This window comes from Parasteatoda tepidariorum, chromosome 5 (genome assembly GCF_982258835.1).
Source record: "Parasteatoda tepidariorum strain Cologne lab strain chromosome 5, Ptep-v5.0, whole genome shotgun sequence".
In the NCBI taxonomy this organism is placed as follows: Eukaryota; Metazoa; Arthropoda; class Arachnida; order Araneae; family Theridiidae; genus Parasteatoda; species Parasteatoda tepidariorum.
The window spans coordinates 71684835-71704106 of NC_141759.1; the positions used below are offsets into that span (position 1 = coordinate 71684835).

Here is a 19272-nt window from a genome sequence, read left to right on the forward strand (position 1 = left end):
TCTCATTTTAAAATTTGTGTACAGATGACATTTTTTACTTGTGCACATACGAAATTTTTTTTGCCTCATGGGCCAATCTGAACTTTGATGCCATTCTGGCAACAAAAAATAAGTTATAATACTAAATATTTGCACAAACATTTTTATCTTAAAATATTTTATATAAAATGCTTTAAAACATCCAATACTCTTTATTTACCAGAACATTAAAAAATACAGAAACTTCAAGAAATATCGAAATACATTATTACTACTAACGATGAAAACAAAAAACTAGTTTATTTCGAGAATTTCAACTTATTCTCAGTTCTCTTTCTAAAATTTGTGGAAACACGACACATTTTACTCCATTTCTCTTTTTTCTCTTATATAGTATACTAACATTTTTCTTCACTCAATTTCGAAAGCATTTCAAAGAGAAAAAAAGTTTCATGTATCACTAGAGAAGAAGCCAGTGTTCCCAACAATATGAAAAATAAGAAGAAACAAAGCCTAAAAGTAGGGTTCTGTACATAGTTGTTGGTTTCTATGGGAACGTCACGTCTCGACTCGCGAACAATACAAGAAGCAGCCGTCTTTGGAGTCGAAATAAACTATTTTTTCTACTGTATTTCTTTGTGTTTATATGCCTCTTTATAATTTTCATTTAGAATATTCGGGTATCGACAATGAGTTGATTCAAGAAACGAAGGAGAAATATTGTGAAGCCTTATTATATTACACAGTGAAGGATGACTGCATTATGTTGATTTTATGCCGCATTATAATATAGACATTAGGAAATGAATATTTTTGCAAGAGGGTAAATTAAGAAAGAAATGTATTTTAATGGTCAAATCATAATATTCAATTCTTTGAACGATAATAAAATTTAATTCCTGCACTTTAACTTATTTTTCATTGAATTTTTTTCTAAAAAAATGTGTGCTCATACGACATGTGTTACATAATTTTTGCCGCCTGGGTCAATCTGAACTTTGCTGCCATTCTGGCAATAAGAAATAAGCTATAATACTAAATATTTGTGCAAATATTTTTATCTTAAAATATTTATATCAAACGTTTTAAAACATCTAATACTCTTTATTTACCAGAACATAAAAAGAAATACAGAAACTTAAAGAAATATAGAAATACATTATTACTACTAACGATGAAAGCAAAAAACTAGTTTATTTCGAGAATTTCAACTTAATCTCAGTTCCCTTTCTAAAATTTGTGGAAACACGACACACATTTTACTTCATTTCTCTTTTTCTCTTATACAGGGTGTCTCAGTTAAGCGTTTCAGAACTTCTAAGAGGGGTAGGGGGCATCCTGACGACTCGAAATCATATAGCAATGCGGGGTCGGAAATGCTTTCCTGAAGCGGTGACGTACACAGACGCACCATAAAGAAAAGAAACCGTAAGTGAAAAATCGCTATAATAATACATTGAAATAAGCATTAGGTACATGGGTCAAAGTAAGAGTTCGAAGTTTCTGCCACCGGCTACAATTCACACCTCACATCTCCGGCTCATGGACATCCGAACATTCAGCAATACTCCAGGCATATCTCGCAGGCAGCTACTGCGATTCTTGCAACCAGCATTATCAACAGGGGTGTCATAAACCAGTGTTTTCATATGACTCCAGAAATCAAAACATGATAGGTCGGGTGACCGAGGAGGCCATATAATTTTTTCAATGCATTATTATAGCGATTTTTCACTTACGGTCTCTTTTCTTTATGGTGCGTCTGTGTACGTCACCGCTCCAGGAAAGCATTTCCGACCCCACATTGCTATATGATTTCGAGTCGTCAGGATGCCCCCTACCCCTCTTAGAAGTTCTGAAACGCTTAACTGAGACACCCTGTATAGTATACTAACATTTTTCTTTACTCAATCCGAAAGCATTTCAAAAAGAAAGAAAAAGTTTCATGTATCACTAGAGAAGAAGCCAGTGTTCCCAACAATATGAAAAATAAGAAGAAACAAAGGCTAAAAGTAGGGTTCTGTACATAGTTGTTGGTTTCTATAGGGATTTTAACTAATTTTTCATTGAATTTCTCATTTTAAAATTTGTGCACAGATGACATTTTTTACTTGTGCACATACGAAATTTTTTTTGCCTCATGGGCCAATCTGAACTTTGATGCCATTCTGGCAACAAAAAATAAGTTATAATACTAAATATTTGCACAGACATTTTTATCTTAAAATATTTTATATAAAATGCTTTAAAACATCCAATACTCTTTATTTACCAGAACATTAAAAAATACAGAAACTTCAAGAAATATCGAAATACATTATTACTACTAACGATGAAAACAAAAAACTAGTTTATTTCGAGAATTTCAACTTATTCTCAGTTCTCTTTCTAAAATTTGTGGAAACACGACACATTTTACTCCATTTCTCTTTGTTCTCTTATATAGTATACTAACATTTTTCTTTACTCAATTTCGAAAGCATTTCAAAGAGAAAAAAGTTTCATGTATCACTAGAGAAGAAGCCAGTGTTCCCAACAATATGAAAAATAAGAAGAAACAAAGCCTAAAAGTAGGGTTCAGTACATAGTTGTTGGTTTCTATGGGAACGTCACGTCTCGACTCGCGAACAATACAAGAAGCAGCCGTCTTTGGAGTTGAAATAAACTATTTTTTCTACTGTATTTCTTTGTGTTTATATGCCTCTTTATATTTTTCATTTAGAATATTCGGGTATCGACAATGAGTTGATTCAAGAAAAGAAGGAGAAATATTGTGAAGCCTTATTATATTACAGACTGAAGGAAGACTGCATTATGTTGATTTTATGCCGCATTATAATATAGACATTAGGAAATGAATATTTTTGAAAGAGGGTAAATTAAGAAGAATATATAATTCGAAGGTAAAATCATGATATTTAATTTTTTTAAACTATAAGAAAATTTAATTCCTATACTGGTAAGGTATTTGTGAAAGGCAGCCAAAGTTTGATCTTTTTTCATAAAAATAGATAATGCCTCGAACTAAAGAGGAATGGAAATTTTTTTTAATGGTTCCAATGTCACTTATAATGAGGCAAGAATCATGCATTATTTTTATCACCCTTATTGTTCTCCTATTTACAATTAATTTTATTAGTGTGAATTATGTAATTACAATTAATATAAATAATTACTATATTTTAACAAAACTTCAAATATTTACGGATCATTAGCATAAATGTTACTAGTTTAATTTAGTGAGTAAATTTACAATTTTAAACCTATAAGTCTATAATTACCTGTAATTACAATTAATATAAATAATTACTATATTTTAACAAAACTTAAAATATTTACGGATCATTAGGGGTTAAAGTATAAATGTTATTAGTTTAATTTAGTGAGCAAATTTACAATTTTAAACCTATAAGTCTATATTTATGCACAAATTCTCTTCTATAAGGGTCAATCTATAAATAGGCGAATCAAATTTGAGCATTAAATTTTCGAGAAATAACAAGATGCAAAGATAACAAAACTTCAAACATTGCAAATGAGAATTCGGTTACTAATTTTTCAAATTTTCACCAAGAAACTTATTTTTACAATAGTCTGTCTGTAGAAGGTATTTACTAGTTGCGAGTTTCTTTTTTTTAATTTTTTATCTTGATTGGTAGGCTAATAGAAAATAGCTACAATATCTAAGTAATTACTGTAATTGGAAATTTGTAATAGGTAGTTTTTTTAATAGATAAACCCATGTTTCAGACAATTATTTTTGTTGAAGTTCGAAGAATATGTAGAGGGAGGAGAGAGAAAGAAAAATAACAATATAATGAAAAAATTAGTTGTTAAATTGGAAATCAAATTGTTATTGCGGCTGGAGCTCCACACATAAAGAAATTACTTTCCCTTGAAATGTACATACTTATGCCATATTTTGCAAAAATATATGTATTATGAGAAATAAAACGTTGAAATTTTAGATATAGACCTTTAGAGTGTGGCAGCAAGATTTAAACCAGGCCTATCATGGAACCAGGCCTATCATAGAAGGAATCTGTAAAACTAGATGATTTCCGTTCTCACGCCAGAGTTATTGAATAAAGTACCAAATAATTAATGCTGATTTAGTAGAAATCAGTAAAACTAGACTGACTTCTGTTTTCACGTCAAAGTTACTGAATAAAGTAACAAATAATTAACGCTGGTGTAGAAGGAATCCTCAAAACTGAACTGATTTCCATTCTCACGCCAAAGTTACTGAATAAAGAGATAATTAAGGCTGGTGTAGAAGGAATCTGTAAAACTCGATGATTTCCATTCTCACGCCAAAGTTACTGAATAAATTAACAATTAATTAATGGTGAGCAAAAATCAGTAAAACTAGACTGATTTCTGCTTTCTTGTCAAAGTTACTAAATAAAGTAGCAAATAATTAATGCTGGTGCTGATGGAAGCTGTAAAACTAGACTGATTTCCGTTTTTACGCTAGAGGTACTGAATAAAGCAACAAATGATAAACACTGAAGTAGATAAACTCTATTTCCATTTAAATTTAAATTTTTGTGTTCTTTCTTTTGTGAAAATTTATGAGATGCTGTTTGGTTTTTTCCTGCTATAATGTCTTTATCTGATTCATGTCAGGTAATCAGGTAACTAATTCATTTTGATTTACATTTTCTTCAATATATACAGGGTAATTTTAAGAAGATGGGCAAAATTTTAGGAAGTGATAGTACACACCCAAGCAAACAATTTTTATCAAGGAATGCATGGTCGAAAACAAAATGCAAAGGTGCTGGCGAATTTGGAAAGTTGTTTGACACATACGCGAAAGCTCCATTCCTGTTGCGAGTTACTGAGCTGCGTTACTTGTCGCCAAGCTTTCGGACGCTGCAGGAAAAGTTCGTGATATGCCTGGTGTGCTTCAGAATGTTCGCCTTTCTTTTCTTCGCCGTTGTTCTGCCTGCATGGCCGCTGCCGGCCACAGCTTTGAACGCTTATTGTAATCACATGCCATTGAATTTGCTTTTATAACTTAATTTCATCGTTCTTACTGTGTTTTTGCCTCATATAAGAACATAAACTTTGGCGCCCTCTAGCAGTTTTGCGTTTTGTTTTCAACCATGCATTCTTTGATAAAAATTGTTTGCTTGGGTGTGTACTATCACTTCCTAAAATTTTGCTCATCTTTTTAGAATCATCCTGTATATATATATATATATATATATATATATATATATATATATTTTATCATAGTTAGTTTCAAGGTAGGAACTAACTATGATAAACTATTCCTAAAGCCACTGGACGGAATAGTTTGGATGTATGACCTTTTATACTGGATTAGTTAAATATTTTTTAGTTACTTTTTAATATTTGTAGCCTCTTAAAATTAATTTAATTTTAATTGTCCAGTATAATAAACAGTTTATTTATTTATTTATTTATTTATTTATTTAATTATTTTTTATTTTTGTATAAGTGGAATGGGCTCTGGTTCATAAAGAACCACCCCAAATGAATGCAGGTGATACGTGTATACTTTAAAATTATGTAAGGTTGTATGAATGAAGAATAAAACCTATAAACGGTTTTCTATTCCTGTATGCAGGCTCTGATTTTTAAATAAGTCACCCTATGAAAGATGGATATGTGTATTCTGTAAAATTATGAATGATGGATGAGTCTATAAACGGCTTTCTATCCTGACAGACTGACTTTTAAATTAATTTCCCTATTAATGATTTTTTTAATTTTTTTAAATTTTTTATTTTTATTTTTATATTTTTTTATTTATTTATTTTTTTATTTTTATTTTTTTAAGACTGCTAATTTATTCAATCCGTTAAACATTTTTATTATTATTTCAATTTTATTACCTTTTTACTAATTGTTTCTCATAGATGGCAGCACTAATATTTTACCTAAACATTTTTTCTTCTTCTTCGATCAAATGTTTTTTTAATTTTATTATATTCGATTCAAGCTATAAGCAATATTTTACATCTTCGCGATTTTTGTTAACTGTTTTATTATTGTACTTTTAAACCTAAACCGCGTTTTAATTCACGCCGGTAAGTTTGATTTCCTATTACATTTTTCTTTTATTTCATGATTTTTTTCAAAATAAGGTTTTTTGCGATATCGACACATATAAAGAATAATTTTTATCTTAGGATAATTATTCTTTATTCAGAAATATCGCATTATTTATGGCAATTAGATGTGTCTTGACAACGACTATTTGCTTATACCATTCTTGTTTCTCTACCATTTAGTTTTTTATTTTTATTTTATTCATGTTTTTCATGTTAATTTGTGTGTATATATATATATATATATATATATATATATATATATATATATATATATATATATATATATATATATATATATATTTAAACCTTTAATATAACAATTGCAGCAGCTCTAAAATATCTCATACAAAAAATATTAGCCATAAATAAATGAATATTTCATTTACACGTTAAACTCCATGCCCATAATTATGGATAAAACTTTTTCTTCATCATCACATACAAATAGCCAATGATTAAAAAACTGATATTACCATATTACTCTTCATTCTTATTAGCTAATTTTATCCAGTTTTAGCTTGGAAATTTTTTTTAAACATACAAAGATATGAAAATCTAACAAAAATATATATAAGGTATTATTGTACTTACTGATCTGTTCGTTGTGCTCGATGTACTGAAAATACAGATACGAGCACAAAAAGCCTTGCTATTAGTCGGCGAGTCATGGCCTAATACTATAGCGACCATTCAAAACCTAAGAAGAAAAAGTCTATTAAAAATAGATAGATTCCAATATTTAAAATTAAATTATTGTACACTTCTATACACATTTTTTCAGACTAGATATTTCATACACGCAGCAATTATCATATTTCATACCCGACTACAAATGTTTAAGTCATTACCATATGGGATAATAAGTTTTTGAAGTGATACTACTTATGCGACTTCCAGCAAGGTTGCGTTAAACGTTCAACGTTACATTTTTATTGGCCGGGAAATCACGTGGTAGCATCCAGTTTTCCCTCATTCATTTCCATATTGTTTTGGTTCTCACTAGCATAAAAATAATAAAAGTCATAAAAGTATTGTTTTTCTATAAATATTTTAGTTTGATTTGATACACATATAATTTAAAAGGGTAGTACTTTTTATTTTCAAATTTAGTGGATAACAATTGTAAAAAATGAGTGAAAACAATCCCACGGATTTAATGTTATGTCAAGGTACGTCTCTTGTGAATATCAATTCGCGATCGCAACGCTCGAGTACGCCGTCTAGCGGGAGCCTGTAAATATCGGACATTAATTTATCACGTTTTCATTTAGTTCCATCAAAGTCATTGACTGAATCAGACGCCATTTTTTAGCAGCAAATAGGAAACAAAATTTCCCTAAGGAAAAGGCCGAAGAACTTGAAAAAAATCTCCAGAATATTAGTAAATCTTTCAGGAACAGAACACGCCAAACATTTGAAGAAAAATTCCTCAATAATTTTTAATTTCTATTATCAACAAACTTGCAACTGATGACTTCCGATTTCGGATACTGTTACAGATGTGTGTATTAAGGTAAAATGCATTTCTTCTGTCTTCAATTCATTACGAATTAAAGTGAAGTCAACATTGCTTTCGTCATTCCAGTGAATAAATATGAATTCAGAACATACAGAATTGTAATAGTTATAGAATAGTATATATTTCTGTATCCATATAATTCGGAAAACAACAATAAAAAATTATCCAAGTTACTTGAAATAGTGCCATTTCTGCTGATTCTTAATTAATTTAAATCGTTTTCTTGGTAAGTTTTTTTTAATTTTGAAAGAATAAGTTCAACTAGAATTCAGCTATTCTGTTTTTAGCTACATATTCAAATTCATATCAATTATAAAATTTTGCTGTGTAGTATGTTATCTAAAAGTAATGAAGGTATAAACTATGTATCTATTATTTGAGAATAAAGTTTTCAAACAAGGAACTTATCATTTTGGAATTCTCCGGGAATCATAAATCAGGTAAGTGCAATGATTTTTACAATAAAAAATTTGCTTGTAAATATTTTTTTTTCATTTGATGATGGTTCTCTACACTACAGAATGGGTTTTTACGTCTGATTAAGAACTATAAGAATAATAAAAAAAGAAACAATATGAAAGTTTTTATTACAATGTAAAGAATTCTTAAAATCGTTTTTTTATCCTAAGAATTCTTTATTTTCCGTTTTTTAGTTTATAATTTTTTGATAAAAATTGTTCTCAAAATACTTTTTTTGAAAAATTAAATGGTATAACATTATGTGTTTATGTATACTTCTTGTATATTCCAATGTTTGAAGTAATATGATTCAGAAAAGTATGGAATAAAAATTCGGTACTAACGTATTAACGCCACCGCCGCTACAGATTTGGCGGTTAGTGCCGCTAATCTACACTTAAAATTTTTGCGACAATTCATAAAATAAAACACTTTATTTAAAATCAAAATAGTTAATCGGATTTCGGTGGAAAATGAGCCGATATAGAGTTTAGCATAGATTCAAAACAATCATATCGCCATATGAACTCTGATGAATAAGATTCCAAATGAAATAACATTTCCAAAACGTACGTTTACCAAGATAAAGTTTTATGTTGTGGGAATTGGTACATTTTCGTTTTTTCGGTAAAATATTTCCCTCCTGAAAAAATAAAATTGCATCTTGTTTTGTTTTTGGCAAATCCCAAAGACGAATATTCGTAGCACTAAAAATGGCGACAAAAAAGAATTGTTTTTTTTTTTGTTTTTGTTTCGTCAGCATTCTTTATTTTACGTTTCTTAGTTTCTAAATAATGATTTTTATTGAAACTTGAAATTTTTTGATAAAAATTGTTGTCAAAAAACGTTGTTTACAAAATTAAATTTCATAAAATTATGAGGCTTATGTATACTTTTTGTTCATTTTAATTTTTGAACTAATATGTTTCTTAAAACTATAGAATGTAAAGTTTAAATGGGCCTTTCATGTTATATCATTAAATTTAGTAATACTATTTCTCGGGCATTAGGTTTTAACTCTATAAGAATATACATATTTTTTTCTGTTAATGTACAAATATTTTTCCGATGTGTTTTGGATGTTCCTTCTCTAATAAAAAGAGATACCATTTTGTTTTCGGTTGTACAAGAAAGAAGATCAAGCATTTTTCTTTTTTAAATTTAATAAGCCACATTAAAGAAGGAGCGTTGCAATGCTACACGCTACATTAACGACGTCTCCAGAGTAACTGAATGACGGTTCATATAGAAATCGCAGGTAAGCGTCTCATACAACAACGCCCCCTGTAGTTCGTTGCGATCGCGAATTGATTGTTGGGTTTTCTCTTTTCTAATTGCCATTTATATTTCACCAAATGCAGCCATGAGGAATATTAAATTATGTATTGCAAAATATTTATTGCCACTTTCCACTACAGGTTCACAAGCTCTGGCAGACCTTACTGGTGAAGAAATTGATTATTGTGAGCGGCTTGTGATCCTTGCAGGAGATTTTAATGTGAATTTCTCGTTACCTGAAGCTGAAACATTATTAACCTTCCTTAAAGACAAATTTGGATTGGAAATGATAAATGGTAGGAATGATCAAACAACCAAAGGGGGAACTACCATTGAAGCAGTTTTTGCAAGAAATATTGAAAAAATAAAACTCAAACATTTCGTATTACCTTAGTTATCATAATACCATTGTAAATGTTATAGATTTGGATATTTCTCCACTCGATAATGATAATAAAAAGATGCGATCAATTGTGAATTGTAAGCAATGTTAATAAAGTTTGTCCTAAAGAAACAATATGATTTCACTAAAAATCAATTTCTACCCCTTCCTATTTTCATTTCCACATTACGAAGTTTCACTTCTTCCGCGCGGAGGGACTCCAAACACTATTTTTTTCTGTGACCTTCTGCTGAATAGTTAACTATTAAAGTAAAATATTTGATTATTATTAATATTAATGGGTGGTTATTAATAATAACCACGTTTTTTGGTAAATGTTATAAATTATACACAGTTATTATAAATATTTTCCAATGAAATTCAGTTAGTGTGATAAACTAGACATAATTTATTGAAATTTCAACTACAATGTAATTTTTATATGCAAACTTCCTAAATACAATTTCGTCATAGCGAAAAAAAGAAACAATAAATCAAAATCAGTACTGAGCAACATTAAAAATCATGCATAAAGCTGAATAACAAATACTTACACAATTAAAAAAGCTGAAATAATTTTAATGTTGTTTCCTTATTATTATTCGTTATACTTCCGGGTGCAGAACAAGTTTTTAGTAGCTCATCCAATTAAAGGTAAACCTTATTGAGAGTAACCTTATTGAGCATGATCTGGCGTAATGCTGCTGCTTGAAGCCAACTCATGATATTTTAAATTTACCACAATCAAGCACTTTTCTGCACTTATATTACAGCCGTAATAAACTTATTTCAACAGTGTAATAAAAAGGCATAGTACTGATGCAGTTTTAATGAGCACCAAATGTACTCATTAATTCCTTATACCTATATTAGTATATTTAGTACATATTAAAACTGTACCAATTACCATAATACCCGGAGTGTATATTACCAAAAATATTTAAGCATCATTGGTGTCAAAAAATTTATTGCGAATTTTTACTTTTCTTCTAAACAAATTAGCAACACTGCTTAATTATTTTTATTTTATAATATAAAGAATGTCATTTTTTATAATCACATTTAGTTTCTTTTACTAAAATTACTTTAAAAAACATCGTTGGTGACAAAACAGGTGTGGCAATTTCTTACTTTCTCTATAATGAGTTAGCACCATTTCTTTCTTTTTTTTTTTTAAAAGTACAAAGCTCATTTTTTCTTTTATTTAGTACCTAATACGAAAATTAATTAAGAATCAAAACTCTTTTTCCCCATAATGCCTAACGAGCCGCGGTGGCTCAAGGGATAAGGAGCTCGCCTTCCAATGAGGCGTCCCGGGTTCAAATCACAGCGATGGCTAGTCGACATATATTCTGCACCTGGCCCGCACTGACCACAGTGCTGACATAAAATATCCTGAGTGGTAGACAGGTTAGAGCCCCTTTGCCGTCTGCTAACCGTCGGAGATTTTGGTGCCTTTCTTCTCCATGTAACACTAATGCGGGTTAGTTCCACCAAAAAGACTTTCACGAAGGCAAATTTTTCCCAGTACTTCCTTTGTCTTCTGGATTGGGTTCAAAATTATAATGCTATGGATTTGAACACTGCAGTCGTAAACTTAAAATTGGGTCGGCTGTTCAACGATGCTTATAATAATTAAAATTAATTACGCATCATTGATATCAATAGTATTTTCAATATATTAAGCTTATCTTAAATAAATTGGTACCATTTCTTCATTTTTGTTTATTTTATTACGTAGCTTATTTTTATGTTTTATTTTGTATCTAATAACAATAGTTAATTAATAATCTTTTAATTAGAATTAGTTAATTAAGTTAATTAAGAATCGTTAACTTTTATAATAATTTGATGGTTTCTTACGTTTCTGTTAAAAGAATTGGCCATTAGAAAGAATAAGACTAATCATGCGTTTTAAAATGATCTCTGCCAGTTAAATATATTATTTCCTTACATATTATTTAACCGATGGCTTATGTTACCCTGCATATTCATCTCTAACCCGTTTTGATATTAGCTTTATGAGTTTAGCAAACTTTAAGAATATATTTTTTTTGAGATATCATTCGTTTCGATTTCTTAAAAAAAAATATTTTGCAACAATGCTGTTTCCATTATAGCCCACGTTGAAACAATGACAAAACACGTTGTTTTTCTATCTTGCATGTAAACAACTCAACGGAATGGAAAAAATGAAAAATGATCCAAAAAATATTAGCAATCTGTAATTAATTACGCCATGTCGATAGGTGAAGTCCTTAAAAAGATTTCAAGCGAAAATTTAATATGCAAAATTGGTTTTTAACAATTGAATTTCGTATTTTCTCGTCCTAAATGACTCCGAAAAATGTTGATTGTTTACAAAACAAACCATTCCATAACAATTTGCAAACTGTAGAAAAAAACATGATCCTACGCTGTACTCCCGTTTTCGAGTTGCTAGGCAATATTCATACATTTTAACTTTAACTTTTATACATATAGAAACGATGTGCTGTGATAATAAATCTGTCATTAAGGATTTTTAATTACGTTTTAATCGAAAATTATATTTTCAAAAGTACTATTTTTTCCCACATAACATCAATTGAATGAATAAATGATAATTTTTGAAATCTTGATTTTCATAAATTTTAATACGATTCATTACCAAAAAAAAGTAAAATATTTATTTGATAATAATCACTGTTTATTATTTCCAATAATCGGATTAATCAATTAAAGGATGTACCATTGCCCAGTGCGCATTTGCCCGGTATACCCTACACTGATATTTTTTAAAGTATCTCTAGACAGTAAACTTTAAGGTATCTTTTCCTTAGCTTAAGTGTTTCAAAAAACGAAGACGTAAAAATAATAATAAAAAGAAACAAAACAGTCAAACTCAAATTATCCGTATAACGAATGAGCAACGGGCGTAAAGAGCGTGCGTCTGCATCCAAAGTTAACAAGAAACTGACATTGTCTAGCTGTTTGAGCTGAAAATTGCTATCACGCATGCTTATCGAATTGCTATGTAAATGCAATGAAAATTATTATAGTGACCAGACTTTATTGTTAATTATAACCTGCAAATGAAATGAATTCTAAAAGAAGCTTAACCACTTTTTTATTATTAAGAGATGATTATTAGTAATAACTGATAATTTACATTGCTCGTAGCACATATAACTCCCAATTATTACAGTATACAGGTAAACAACATAGTCCGAAATTTATTTTATTTTATAACCGTCGTTGAACAGCCGATAACCAATTTTTGGGTTTACTACTACTAATATTCAACACCATAGCCTTGAAATTTTGAACCCAGTTCAGAAGACAATTGAACTCTTGGATCAAGTATTGGGAAAAATTTGCCTTCGTGGAGGACTTTTTGATGGAACTAACCAGCATTTGCGTTACCTCCTACGGTTATGCTGACGGCCAGGGGATTCTAACCCATGATCCGTCTATCACTGAGGATATTTTGCGTCAGCGCTGCGGTCGGTACAAGTCGGATGCGAAATTCGTATCGACCAGCCATCGCTGAAATTCGAATACGGTTCACCTCATTTAAAGGCGAAAGTTCTATCCCCTGAGGTATCACGGCTCCATAGTCTGAATTATTGTGTTTCTACAATTTTAATTTAAAGTTACATCATTTAACGAGAAAAACGAAACGAGATTTTTAATCTAAAGAATAATATTTTGCTCAATATTTGCTTTCTTGGCGGCTTAAAATTCAACAATCAATGAGTTTTTCACTTAAAAGCATCTTTAAAAATATTTTGCTTCGTAATTAATAATAACAAAGCATTTTCTGTAAAAGCAATCAGTTCTCTTATTTCTTTCATTATTCCCTAATTCTTATTTTTTCGCACGATTTCTTTCAAACTTCGCATTTCATAGAAATATTTGAATTTTTATTTATTTATTTTTTGTCTTCTCATTTTTAAGAACTTTCAATCTTTGCTTTTTCAAATTTTTTGACTTCTTTACCATTAGTTTTCTTCTTTGCAATTACTTTCTTGGATTTTTTGTTGTTGTTGTTGAAATTTCAGATGATTTTTTTAATTATTTTTATTTAAGCTGTGTTTTGGTATTTATTTTTGAGGGGAAAGTACCTTTGAGTAGAAATAATTACTTTTGTTGTAAAAAAAAAAGGCTTTGTTGTAAAAATGGGAAATTGAAAACATTTTTATCTTAACATTATTTGGTGGTAAAGATAATAATTTGTTATAGACGAAATTTTGAATAAAGGATAAAAAAATTTCATGATAGTAATCTACGCAATTTTACATGCAAAAATCAAAAACTTAGAAATAGATATCAGTTGAATATTTTTTAAAAAATAAACAAATTTAATGTTTTGGTCATTTTTAAGACTTATTTCTTTTGTAAGTTAAGTTCTTCAGTATCAAATATTTATTTTACAAGATTTATTTTAGTTTCAATATTTTAGCATGCAAAACAACATGTTGTAATTTTTTTTTCTTATAATATAAAACAAATTTTTTACCAATTAAAGTAGCAGTTTTTTTTCTTGAAACTAAATAGGGTATTTGGGTATGCAATTTAAATGAATTCAAAATTGATTTTTAATCAAGTAATTGAATATAAACTTGAACGTAATACAGGAACACCATTTTGAAAAAAATTCAAATTCAAATGCATCCAAATATGTACTAAGGCGAATCGAAAGAGAATCAAGTTGTCTTAAGTTTTTTTTAATGTTAATGCAGGTAAGAGTTATTAGCCACTATATCAATAAAAAGCACTCAAAATCTGGTTTATTATTAAAGGAACCATGATTCGGTGACTGTTGTTAAGACGTAAACACTATACAATCCAGTTCATGGCCAACTAGAATTAATACATAGGTCTAACTGAACAATGTTAACTTTAACATTCGCACGAGCATAAAAATCTGCGCTTGTCGTAGATAGTCTTTTAGTTTCATAAAGTTTTTAATGCCCTAAAGGGAACTTATACCTCTTCATAATGTCTTAATAATATATAGTGTATTAATATTATGAAAGATTTGTTAACATTTTATTCTATATTACATTATTCTATATTACATTATTCTATATTACATTATTCTATATTGCATTATTCTACATTACATTATTCCATATTCATTATAATATTAACATTATATATCTTAACATTTAACATTTTATAATAGGTATTATTCGAGTAACAGGTACTAAAAATCGCCTATCCTCTATTTGTCAAGTGATGACGAAGGAAAAATTAAATATTCTGAATGGCTTTCTCAACCGTCTGTGGGTATTATTTTCTGAAATAAATATTTATAAGAAATATTTTAAACTTAAGCAAAATATAGACTTTTCAACAGAAAATGACTGGTTTAGTATTGAATGAATAGAAAATACTGTTTTTAAAATTCAGCTTAATATAAAAAGACTTCTTAGAGGCTAGTTGGAGTGCTACTAATGGAAGAAATGTATGAGGAACATTTTTTTTAAGATGAAATGAAACAAAATAAGTTATTACCTCATAAGAGAACTAAAGGGATTACCGCAATAGGGGAAATCTAAAAAAAATATCAGGAAATAACATAGTAAATATTACTTAGGAATAGAAAAGCTCGTGCTCAAACGTTTGCAACAGAAAATATTCAAAATTCAGAAGAGAAAAACTCAAAACGAAGTTAAAGTGGTTGTACTGACATACATGGCAGCTTTATCAGGGGAGTATTACCATACCATCAGTGTGGGAGTACTATATATGCGGTATATTACAGCAAACAACCGACTGACCCAAGAAAAAAAAGAAACCAACAACAAATAAGATGAAGACATGAAGTGCAAGTGTATAAAATCACCAGAAGGGAAACAGAAATTTTTTAAATGAATTTAAGAAGTTGTAGGTTCGAGTACTAAACAAGTATGCCGACTGGAGTATGTGTAAAAACAGAGGAAAAATAATACAAAATTATAAAAAAATTAAACTTTGTAAACATTAAACTTAATACATTAACCTAAATAAATCGAGTGGAAATATAGACAGAGGCACCCGATTATGTTTCAAGGTAATCCAACCGAACCTGCAATGCTTAGGTTGCCCTTTTATAGCTTAAAGCTATGTATTACTTTCCTTCGGAAAGCATTCCTCGACTGAATCAGGTATCTGTCTATTCATCCTATTGGGAAATCATTATTCAGGAGAAGCTTACGTAAAGATTTACAGTTTTTCTATAAGAAGTATACCATTATTGCAAATAAACTTAATGTCATCAATTTAAGATATATTAACATATCTAGAGATACTAATAGAAATATTAGAATTCCCAGAAATTAACTTGTTTACAGGAAATGGTAAATAACTTCTTTTTTTATCAAAAACATCAAATAGATGAGTCTAATGTAGTGAATAAATTAAAAACAAAAATAAATGTCTATAAGGCTACCGTGAGTTTTATTTTTCGGTATGGTACCGAATGCTGGAGTCCCCGGAAATCAGAAAAAGAAAAACTTGAAACTTTTCAAAATAGGTGCTTTAAAATAATACTAAGAATGTTCAAGCCCAATAGTATAACAAATAAAGACCTTTAACGAAAGCTAATATCCAATTAGTTAGGGAAGAAATTTTGAAACGAAGGTGGAGATGGCTCGGCTATATACTAAGAACATATAGAAACAATCCTCAATCATGCAAATGTTGCAAGCTCATAGGCACCTGACGGAAAGAGAGAAGGAGGGAGACCGAGACTAACATGGCAAAGATGCATTAAGGAAGATCTTAGAACAGCAGGATTAACTGGATGCGAAGAAGCTTGTTGTCTGGCCAAAGACAGGAGTATAAGGAGAAAAAGACTCGGGGCCTTATGTACCGGTTCGGCTCGAAGAGGATAAGTTTGTAAGTAAGTAAGTAATGTAGTGAATAAAACAAGAAAATCTGAAGCTAAATTTGATTGATTAGATTTAAACAGAGTTAATTCCTCTGGAAAAATTGCGTTTGCAATCTTTACAATTCAAAATAATATTGTCATCAATAAATTTGAAGCCTTTCTTGGAGGAAATCACAGTGTAAAAATAAGTGTAAAAAAAGGGTTAACAAAAATACTTGAAAAATTGGTACCTTGTGTTGCATGCCAAATATCTGAAGACAAATACCTTCTTCGTTGAAGATAAAAGTATAGTTAATATTTTTTTTAAAAAAATGCAAAATTAACAATATCTTGCCAGGATTCAAAAATCGATATCTGGAATATTTTTGAAATCATAAAAGTGTGAAAAGGAGCATCATACTTTTATGATTTCAATATTTTCTTAGAAACAGGTACCTAATTTAGTAAGAGGTGAAGTGATGCGTAGCTTTATAAAAAGCCACCCAATCACTGAAGGTTCGGTTGGATTACCTTGAAACATAATCGGGTGTATATATATATATATATCTTATCTTTGTTTGTCACGGTCAATTAAAGAAATTGTCAATATCTTATGATGAGAGCATGCAAATAATAGAAGAAACTATAAGACCTTGAAACCTACTTGTGACCTTAAATTGTAACTATGTGACCCAAGTTTGACTTGTCTCCTCAGTAACTAAGACCCATGTTAAAGAATGAATGGAAATGAAATGTAATGAAAACATAGCAATGTATGCAAATTGGAGAATTAAATTCTGTCCACATTCATTAAGATTTACAAACTGAAAGTACTGCTCTGTTTTAATAATTTTTTTAAAATTTCCCATTCATTCATGGATCTTCTTCATTATGTTCTGCATGCTTACTTTTATTAGATACGCTCCATCAGATAAAATGTCATTACCTTCTGTTGAAGGTCTGAATATAATAGAAAGGACTATTAGATACTGAGGCCTACTTGTTATTCTATATTATATTAATATTATATTCCGATCAGATCCGTACCCATTGTTAATAAGACACCGCTTTATATTTATTGTGTTGATGCATAAGTTCCCGCGTTTTTTTAAAAAAAATTTTAATAACTTATTTTGACATAAAATAACAACAATTTAATCAATAATGTTCTCTCCGTTGTTGTTTACAACTTCCTACCAACGTTCAACGAGTTTTTCGATTTCTCATCGGTAGAAATCACCCGGAAGAGTCTCGAAAAAGTCATCTAACCAAGCCCGAAATTCGACGTCATTATTGAACGAAACGCCGTGTACAGCATTTGAACAGCTCTGTGCTTGCTCTCTCTAGCAGCTTCTGTGACTTTGGCACCTAGATTAAACGCAAGAAGAAGGTGGAGTCAGAAATGCTCGTTTTTGTCGACTTGACACTCCATTTAAATGCTCTAAACAGTAACAAAAATTAAAGTCAGCAAAAAAAAGAAGTCACTGTTTTATAGGGCGAAAAATTCTCTTTCGAATAACACAAAAAATTATGCCAAAACATTTCATTCTTAACGCAAATTTTTTAAATTAAAAAAAACGCGGGAACTTATGCATCAACCCAATAATAACATAAATGATAATTTAATGCAATGAAAATTTAGCAATATTTGTAAACTGAAAAAAGAATATTCATAAATTCATTCCTTATTCATAAAATCTTACAAACTGAACGCACTGCTCATTTTTCAATAAAATCTCTTTCTTTTTCCAAATTATTCGTGGATTCTTTTCATAACGTTCTGATTGCTTACTTTTATTTGCTATACCTCATTGATGAAAACACCAATACCTCCTGTTTAAGGGTCAAAAATAATAATAAAAAATGTTATGTGATTATGAGACTTACTTGGCCCCTAAATAATATTCCTTAATTAAATTCGCACCAATAGTTAATAAGACTCTGCTTTATGAAAACATAAATGATAATCAAAGGGAATGAAAATTTAGCAATATTTAAAAATTGTGAAATTTAAAACAAAAACTGTTCCATATTCATAAAGATTTTCAAACTGAAGAGCACTGCTCTATTTAAATGCGATCTCTTTCCTTTTCCAATTCATTCATGTATCTTTTTTATAATGCTCAGCGTGCTTACTTTTATTAGTTACGCTCCATCAAATAAAACGCCAATACCTCTTGTTTAAGGGTTAAAAATAATAAAAAAATGCTATATGATTATGAGGCTTACTTGGCCCCTAAATAATATTCCTTAATTGAATTCGCACCAATAGTTGATAAGACTCTGTCTTATAGAAACATAAATGACAATCAAATGGAATGGAAATATAGCAACATTTATAAATTGCGAAATTTAAAACAAAAGTCTGTTCCATATTCATGAAAATTTATAAACTGAAAAGCACTGCTCTATTTAAATGCAATCTCTTTCTTTTTCCAATTCATTCATGTATCCCTTTTATAATGCTCAGTGTGCTTACTTTTATTAGTTACGCTCCATCAAATAAAACGCCAATACCTCCTGTTTAAGGGTTAAAAATAATAAAAAAATGCTATATGATTATGAAGCTTACTTGGCCCCTAAATAATATTCCTTAATTGAATTCACACCAATAGTTGATAAGACTCTGTCTTATAGAAATATAAATGACAATCAAATGGAATGGAAATATAGCAACATTTATAAATTGCGAAATTTAAAACAAAAGTCTGTTCCATATTCATAAAGATTT

General features: G+C 29.6%; 1 protein-coding gene across 2 annotated transcripts in view; it reads right to left on the bottom strand.

Annotated features, from left to right (window-relative positions):
• LOC107449790 (glutamate-gated chloride channel-like) overlaps positions 1 to 19272 on the bottom strand; it is a 457252-nt gene that overhangs the window by 182993 nt on the left and 254987 nt on the right. For both annotated transcript variants that reach the window (XM_043042909.3, XM_087164199.1), the window contains one exon: positions 6657 to 6762. In XM_043042909.3, the coding sequence (XP_042898843.1) occupies positions 6657 to 6733 (77 nt within the window). In that variant the 5' untranslated portion in view covers positions 6734 to 6762. The remainder of the gene's footprint in view (positions 1 to 6656; positions 6763 to 19272) is intronic.